Source organism: Limulus polyphemus, unplaced genomic scaffold, assembly GCF_000517525.1.
Source record: "Limulus polyphemus unplaced genomic scaffold, Limulus_polyphemus-2.1.2 Scaffold3402, whole genome shotgun sequence".
Classification (NCBI taxonomy): Eukaryota; Metazoa; Arthropoda; class Merostomata; order Xiphosura; family Limulidae; genus Limulus; species Limulus polyphemus.
The window spans coordinates 86,686-96,248 of record NW_013669012.1 but is presented as its reverse complement, the minus strand read 5'-3'; the positions used below and the strand labels follow the sequence as shown (position 1 = coordinate 96,248).

General features: G+C 34.3%; 1 protein-coding gene across 1 annotated transcript in view; it reads left to right on the top strand.

Moving 5' to 3' along the window:
* The window catches only part of LOC106469294 (MFS-type transporter SLC18B1-like), a 22,727-nt gene that overhangs the window by 12,081 nt on the left and 1,083 nt on the right, over positions 1 to 9,563 (top strand). The window contains exons 8-12 of the mRNA XM_013929780.2: positions 515 to 613; positions 1,027 to 1,118; positions 3,236 to 3,331; positions 3,968 to 4,042; positions 6,379 to 6,472. Coding sequence (XP_013785234.2) covers positions 515 to 613; positions 1,027 to 1,118; positions 3,236 to 3,331; positions 3,968 to 4,042; positions 6,379 to 6,472 — 456 coding nt within the window. The remainder of the gene's footprint in view (positions 1 to 514; positions 614 to 1,026; positions 1,119 to 3,235; positions 3,332 to 3,967; positions 4,043 to 6,378; positions 6,473 to 9,563) is intronic.

The following is a 9,563-nucleotide window of genomic DNA, read 5'->3' as shown; positions in this document are numbered from 1 at the left end:
GTGTATTTAAGGAGTATTTTAAACTATCTCAGTGTATTTAAGGGAGTATTTTAAACTTAATCTCAGTGTATTTAAGTAGTAGTATTTTAAACTATCTCAGTGTATTTAAGGGAGTATTTTAAACTATCTCAGTGTATTTAAGGGAGTATTTTAAACTATCTCAGTGTATTTAAGGGAGTATTTTAAACTATCTCAGTTAATATATATATATATTGATAATTAAAAATACGTTTAAGGTACCGAGTATAGACTTATACACAAATCTTTATAATCTAAAGCACTGGAGAGGGAAGGAGTAGTATGATTTGCATATTATTATATATTTCTCGTTGCTTTCACTCATAAGTTCTTAGAATCGTATATTCTGCTTCAAATATTCAAATTTCTGGGCAATTATAAATGATCGTTTAAAACCATATATGAATCCCAATGTTATTTGTGCGACGTTTTATACTAACCCGTATACAAAGTTGGCGGTTATTTTAAAGTTTATTTCAATTTTCTTTTCTTTCAGTTTAACCTTTCCCCCCTTTTTGTGGGAATCGTCTTTATGGTTATGGGTTTGTGTTACGCTATCACAACTCCCGTGTGGGGCGTGTTGGTGGACAGAAATGTATGTAAGATTTTACAAATTTTGAAGAAACGTTGACCTTAAGCTTTTATTGCAAAAAAAAACTTATTATTCTTCACCAAGTATGGTAATTTTGGAAATGGTGTTTAAAACTCACTAAACTTTAGTGAAACAAAAGTTTAACAATTTTAAATAATTTATCTAAAAGTAGGTTTTGACGCTCTGCATATATATATATATAGGTATATACATGAAATAGCTTTAATATTTCTAGAAAAACGTTTATACATTCATGTTTTTCTTTTATAGTACAATCTATTCTGTGTATTCAATGTTTGAAATTATATTTCATCATTTTATATTGTATTTAAGTTGGAGAACAGAAATATCTTAAGTGTTAATCCAATCAGAATATTTATATTCAAATATAATGGAACATCTATTATACCCAACAGAATATTTCGAAGTTAGTTGGAGTCTTAGGTTGTGTATTTATCGGCGTTGCCTTTCTCTTTGTGGGTCCAGTTCCGTTTATGCCTTTTGATACGTAAGTTGAATATGTTTTTTTTTCTTGATATTAATGACCCATATCTAATTTCCTGTATTATGAAAACAATCACATTAACGGTTGAAAGAGGTTTAAATTGTTTTAAAGTAATGCTTTCTGAATCTACTTTGTCTTTACTTATACACTAACTATAAACAGCCTCTTCTAAATTTTCTCAGCGATTTCGGTTTTCACTTATAACTTTATTTTCTATGTTTTTTAAAAAAATTAATTAACTGTGTATTTTCGTAACCTCCTATTAAACTTTTCCAGCATCTTCAAGTATTTTTCGGTCCCGTTTTTTTTCTTCTTCTTCTCTTTGAATTTTCTTCTTCGTCTATTATATGTACTTTTTCTCGGTTTTTATACAATTTGCCAAATTCATTGTCCTCCACTAAGAATTTCTTTCCTTCATATTCACTATTTTCTTCCATTACGTTTTTTTTTCTATTATACTGGTAATCACTATTACACCTTCAAAACTACCTTACAAAACTAGCTTAAACACTTTTGTATTATTAGGGCGGCTACCATAAATACGTTTGGCGCCATTGAACAACGTACACTCTCACATATGTCGCTCCATGTCCACTCCTGAAGAAGGATGATCTACCTTACGAATGCGCTTGAGTGATCGTATTTCTTTAAATATGTTTTTTCATTTAATAAACAGTTAAGTTATCCAAATAAATTGCAATCGCAATTATAATTTAACCATATAATTTAGCTTCCTGTTTACCTATTTTTGTCATATTAGATTGCAATTGGAGCACTTATGAATTACTAATACGCTTCAATATTTTAATAATGTATTTGTATATATCGCATCTAGTGATTTCAATTTCAATATTTTATAAAGTTTAAATCACCTATTCTATTATAATAGAATGGTGATGGTTTTTTAAAAAAAGTTTTGTTAGTTTATTTTTTAACACAAGATCTCTTCCTCAACTAGAGGCGCCTCGGTGACAGGGATCGAACGTAAACATTTCGAAATTTATTAAATTTTTGCGAAACTCAGAAATGATATATCATACGACAGAATATAATTAAAATTTACTGTTTCCAAATTGGAAGAAAATTGACGGAGTTATGGCTGACCACACCATCATCAGAAACCCTATAATTAATGACAGTATTCCTTATTGTGCAAGTGACGTGTCCGCCACGTTAGCCTTCTTCTTCTTCTCTTGTTCTAGCATCTGTTTTTTAGATCATAGTCTAATAGGACCTCATCAGATAGCTCCAAGTTCGGCTGATCGTGACCGACACTTTGCTACTCTTGGGTACGTCATCAGTCACCATTATTCCCTCAATTACCATAATGTGCAAGGTTCCGAGATGTTTGCCTTGCAACCTGTGCAGCTGCTATGAGGCGATGAATATTTTAACAATACTTGTTGAGCTAAATTCATCTATCAGGTTTAAAGATGTGCCCCCAGTGGGACAGTGGTAAGTTTACAGGCTTATAATGCTCAAATACGGAGTTCGATTCCTTGTGGTGGACACAGCAGATTGCCCAATGTGCCTTTTCTGTAAATAAACAAATAAACACAACAAAAGATGCCTTGGCATCACTCAAAAATAGATTTGGTGTTAACAGGGACAGTAATTATACTAGAAATGACATTCCACCAGATCAGTAGATCAAGAACTATATGTTCAACCACAAAGAGATAATGAAGAAAGGTTGCATAATTCGATTTGAGAATAACAGAAAAAAGATATAACCATTCGTGTGTGCGACCATTGCTGGTAAGGTGGTGTGGCCACAGCTCCCTATCAAAATATGTTACCATCATACGGATTGCAGATTTGGATACAACAGATTCTGGACTTTTCCGGATTTATTTTGTTTCTTGCCCTGCCACCCCAAAAACACTAATTTACATTTGGTTGAGGAAGAGATACCGTGTTCGACGTTGTCATGAATAGTAAACTTCAGTTAAACACACAATGTATATTGATATTTTAATCATTCCATTGTTGTTGCTCCACTTTTATGATCTAACAGAACAAACTCTTACATTTGCGTTAATTAATAACTTGAACTTATAATATTTGCAAGAAAAAGCTCAACTAGTTTATAACAGTCCTTGTTTCGTCTATTGTTTTAGGAAATTATGGCTAGTCATCATTTCCTTGCTTTTGCATGGAATAGGCTTAGGTGGGTCTCTTGTGGCACCTTTCGCCGGAAGTTTACGAGACACAGTGTAAGTTTTATTTTTATTTGTATACTTCACAATAAATAATAGCTTTTGAACTGAATAACGGTAAGGAGCAGTATATATATATTGGTTTCTGAGATTTGTGATTATTACTTTAAATGTTTTTGAACCTTTACCTGTCTTGCAGATAGATAGGATTAAAGACATAATTTGATGTTAATAAAAATCATAACCCTAATTCTTTTATGTGTAATGAGTTAAGTAGAGTGATATAAACTACAGCTTATCAACTTAATCCATTTCACACAGAAACAGTTATCATTCGAACAGTTGGTGACATACATAACGCCTCGACCACTGCCACGTCTGTGGCACCCTATTTGGCCTGATGAGTACTGGTATTCAGTGAAAGGCCTCGTCGGCACTGGCTATAGCAGATATAGTGTGGTTGACATATTATTATTTACTGACAAAACTAAGCACAGATAATTATGAAACGTATAACTAAATCGTAATATTGGAAACACTTTTGATTTTTGAGTCAATGTTTACAATCTGAACAATATTTGTGATGGGACGAAGCCCTTTAAAGTTGATATATTTTTAAACAAAACTGAGTCGTAGTTTAACTACAGGAGAAACAAAAAAGTCACAACTTTTTTTGTCATGTTGCTTTTATAGAAAACGTGGGTTTCCTGACGATTTGACAACATACGGACTGGTGTCTTCTCTTTTCGCAAGTTCCGCATCTCTTGGGTGAGTATACCATGCATAATTAAATTCTTGCTAACATATCATGAGAAAAGAAGCAGGTAATATCAATCTTTAAAGATATAAATAGGAAAAAAAAACATGAACGGAAAGTAGGGATCCTTGGTTATTCCTAGTACTGCTATAAGAAGTATCCAAACAAAATAAATGCTATAATAAAAAGTACATGTACAAGTAAAATGATACTAGTTGTACAGATTCCTACTTTGGTTAACATTGGGATCCGTATAGCTAAATAAAGCAGTCCAAAATTTGACAACCGAAGTAGGGATTGAAAATTGTTTTAAAATCTGTCCATCTTGTATCACTATACTTGTTTGTGTACTTTGTATCGCAGCATTTATTTTGTTTTGGATAATTCTTATAGCTTGTTTGTTTGTAATTAAGTACAAAGCTACACAATGGGCTATATGTGCTCAGCCCACCACGGGTATCGAAACTTGGTTTATAGTGTTGTAAGTTCGTAGACATACCGCTGTGCTATTTGTGAGTGGGGGTTCTTAGAACAGTTCTACGAATAACCAATGATCCCTACTTCCCGTAAAAAATTTTAAATCTATTTATTCAGTTTTTATATGTACATGGAATGGACACAAACAACATCTATGAAATTTCAGTATAATCATGTTCCTGATAGTTATAACTTGTACAAGAATTAAAATCACAAATCTATAAAATGTAATCCTTACTTTGGCCTACAGATAAGTGCATAAGGATGCCAAGATAGAGATTAAATTTTATAAGTTTGTGATTACGGTTTTAATTCATATTTCATTACTTTTTATAGCAGGATCCCTACTTCATTTTAAAATTCATAATTTCTTAATACTCTTGTTTGTTTACTTTTTATGTTATACCTGTGTAAAGTATATAATCTACCTATAGAAACCTTCACGTGTCGATCCACCGATATGTAGCGCTATCCTTTGGGTTGAAAAGATAATATTTAAGTACATGCATGATATGTTTACTATTTATATTATATCTATATATATTTATTGGAATATCAAAAGCGGATCCTCAAGACTAGTCAAGTAATCTGGAGAAATCTTGTAGCAATAGTCCGAGCCGTCTAGGGGCTAGCCCTGCTGACGTGATCAGGTAGGTAGGTAGGCAGTAGACGAAAAAGTTGCTGTTTTAGAAATTCTGGAATTATTATACCGGAAACGTTAGCGACCTTTTTAGCGCATTATTAGTATATATGCGCATAATATATCGTAACTAATACTTTGAATGGTCGGTTTTTTTTTGCTTAAGAATTCAATAGGGTGGTTTTTCGGCGCGTGAATTATTTGGAAATCTACCGTTAAGGCATAGAATATTATTGTTTGGTAGATACCCTCCCCTGCAGTAGACACGGTACACTGTGCAACTTTGTTATTAAAAGCAAACAAACAAATACATAAAGGGGAATAACGTGATTTTATTTGAGTACTTGTAGAATTTTTTGTTTTAGTAACACAGGAGTTACTTATTGAGCCTGAGTCGGGCGTGGTAAACAGAGAAAAGGAAGTCTTGTCATTCTCAGTATTTGTATGAATTTTGACCCAACTTGTATTTGACCCATATACCAGGGTTCATGATTCACGTCCTCTTGCCGCAAAAAAAACAAACAACAAAAACAACAACAATCAAACAAACAAACAAACAAAAAAAAACAGAAACAAAAACGTGCTGTGTCCCTTGAGGTCATGGATTTGCTAGAAGAGTGACGGTACATCTCAATGTTAACTCGTACAGGAGTAACAAGCGTTGGTGGTGAGTGACACTAACTAGCTGTCTATATATTTCATTTAGTCTATCAGTTTAAAATTAAGAACGGTTTTGTGCAGATAGCCCCCCCTTTTTTTCTTTTTAGCTTTACACGAAATTTCCGAAACAATTTTGTGTGGTTGGTTGTAGTTAAGCACAAAGCTACACAAAGGGCTATCTGTGCTCTGCTCACCACGGGTATCGAAACCCTCTTTCTAGCGTTGTAAGTCCACAGACATACCACTGTGTCACTGGGGAGCTTCTTAAACAAACTAAACTTTTAAGCCAAACTTAATTTGCAAAATAAAACTATTGGTTTTACACAATCACATGTTTTGTTGTTGTTAGCACCTATGTTTCTTTTTTAGTTCCAAGTTGTAGGTAAATTAATTAAAAATAGGTAACACACAAACAAAAAATGAGCCTTTTATAGTTGTTTTTTTTTGAGAATTTTTAAACTAAATGATTCAATATGCAGTAAACTAACGAAAAATATATTGTATTAACCCTAAAAGAGCGATTATGTTCTTTAATCTGATCCCTTGCAAATCATTTTCCAATTATTTCAGTTCTTTTATCGGGCCCTCTATCGGAGGTTACTTGTTGGAGACGGTAGGTTACGAAAGTGGAACGGTGGTAATTATGACTATTGAAGCCACATTGGTAAGTACTTGTCCAGTTGTTTTTTTTTTATAAGGTTTACCTTGTAACCATTGTTGATTCTAGACATAACAGCAGAGATTACAGATTATGCATAAGCAAATGTAATAGATAAGTACAGAAAATGAGAAAAAATAAAAATATGCTACTTAAGTTAGTGATATATACTTATTATTATTATCACATAATTTGTTGCCACCGCGAGAGGTCGTGTCATACATTTTTTGTACAGAGTCAGTAGAATTGTTCAATGATACAGTTAAGCTCAGGTTGGATAGCATTCTCTACCATCCTTCTAGCTGGGTTAAAGACAATGGATAAAACTTGGAATTGGGGTATTGAAATATAATATTTTTGAACAAGCTTCGAGTTGCAATAGTACATTATTCAATAACATACTACATTAAAACCCTCAATCTTTTGCAGACTTTTTACACAACTCCGGAATCTGCAGATACGGGGTAGTAGTGGTACACAACAGAAAATAGGTTTTATAGTGTGACATTATTCTAGCTCAGTAAGATTTCGAGGATTTTAGCATAGCATGTACACATACACCAAGTTAGAATATTGTTTCTGTGAAAATACGAAGCTTTTTCCTTATGCACGTGGTTTCTTGTTACACTGTATTGGGTGTAAAGTGCGTGAGATTACAATTGCATTAAAATATAGAACAACATTTGTCTTGGGTATTTGAAACACCAGTAACAATTCTATCATACTATTCTCTGTTGTAGATCGCCCTGACACACTTTGTTACAATCAGGGTAAACTTGCACTATGCTTTCTATTCTTATTCATCTACTTTATTTAGGTTGTACTTATTCTTATCAGAAGTATACTCATGCTAACGTAAGCATGGCAAATTGCTCTTTATTACTATAATCAATAACACATAGATTTAGAATTAGGTTTTATTCACTACTGGGAGCATAGCACTTTCTTCGTTCGCCCCTGTCGATTTATTCGTTCTCTCTCACATCTTCCAGTCTTCTCTTACTTCTTTGAACTCCTATTTTTTATCTCTCTTTCTCAAGCCCACGCCGTACAGGCCCGTATTTTTTTTAACCTTTCACATTTCATTTCTATATATCGAATTATAACGTTTCATAATCATAGGGGGTCCCATAATCTCCATTATTGCTGAACAAGAAAGGTGACCGCCAACTCTAATCGTTTTCTAATAACTTAGAGTGTTATAATCCTTTAATTCCTTAGAGACTGAATATAAACCGGACACTTTCTCGCTTCTGTCAACTCCAACCGATGTCCCTTCCATCAAACTTCATAACAGTCCCATTTTATGTGAATTTCATACCAATGAGCATTTTACAACTGTACACGCAAACAATACCTCGTGACACCGAAGTAAAAACCGATAAACACTGATCAAGGCACATCGAGAGTTAGTTCAAAGCTACTCTATTTGTCACGCAGTCTTTCTATGATGCTGACTGGTTTCATGCAGAATTGATATTGTTGGGTAAGCTTTCAGAAAGTTGTGTATATTAGAGACAGTGTAAGAATAATTTCACACGTTCCAAGTCTACCAGTTACGCGAACCTTCCAGTGCTGCTGTAACTCGCTGAAAGATAACTGGTAATTTTTGTTATATATTACTGTTTAGACTTCGATTTTACTTTCTCTGTTGACTTAAAGCGAACAAGGTATTAATTACTTAACCTATCTCATTAAACTAACATAACAAAGTGAAGATCAGGGGCTATATCAAGATGATGGAAATAGGTTGGGTAACTCATTATCATCAGAAACATGGCCAGGGTAATAAGAAAGAGTTTGGCTACCTAACGACAGTCGACTCACAGAGAACCCAAGAAAGCGATGGTTGGACAGGGTTTCTGAAACTTCGCACCGACACGAAACTACCCATTTTACCCAGAAAAAGATGACACCTTCCCGTGACGCCAAATGCAATGACTAGCAGCTAAAACAAAAGAAAACGATGGTTGGACAGGGTTTCTGAAACTTCGCACCGACACGAAACTACCCATTTTACCCAGAAAAAGAGTACATCTTCCCGTGACGCCAAATGCAATGACCAACAGCTAAAACAAAAGAAAACGATGGTTGGACAGGGTTTCTGAAACTTCGCACCGACACGAAACTACCCATTTTACCCCAGAAAAAGAGTACATCTTCCCGTGACGCCAAATGCAATGACCAACAGCTAAAACAAAACAAATAAACAAACAAAATATTTTATTTAAGTTATATGGTCATATATTTTGAATCTTTTACATGATGTAAAGTTGTATGTGATATCAATATAGGTTTTAAAGACTATGTTTCCTGGAATAAGATCTTGTGAAAATAGATTTAACGATTACTTCATGTCGTCCGTCTTCCATGATCTGTTTTGTTGGTAGCAACTACCACCACATCTCTCTGTAGACAATATGTGTGACGTTTTCGATTAAACCATCCACACCTGCATCTTATTTCGATTTTTAACTAAATCCACGCACGTGGCACGCGCCTAAAATATAACTCTAATCGATGACAAATCCCTGCTGCTGTCTGGGTCCGATTTCTTTGCAGGCTTTAACACGCGTTTTAGCCCTCAGATGCATACTTTAACACGTGTTTCAGTCCTCGAATGCAAAAATGAACACGTGTTTCAGTCCTCAGATGCAAACTTTAGCACGTGTTTCAGTCCTCAGATGTAAACTTTAGCTCGTGTTTCAGTCCTCAGATGGAAACTTTAATACGTGTTTCAGTCCTCAGATGGAAACTTTAGCACGTGTTTCAGTCCTCAGATGCAAACTTTAGCTCGTGTTTCAGCCTTCAGATACAAACTTTAATACGTCTTTCAGTCCTCAGGTGCAAACTTTAACACGTGTTTCAGTCCTCAGATGCAAACTTTAGCTCGTGTTTCAACCCTCAGATGCAAACTTTAACACGTGTTTCAGTCCTCAGAAGTTAAACTTTAGCACGTGTTCCAGCCTTTAGAATGTTTTTTCACCTGTATGAACAACACAATGAAATAAATACGTGTGGTATCCTAACTTATATATATACACCTGGAAAAAAGTTAAGCACCCCCGTGTTTTTTTCAAGTGATTCAGATTCGACG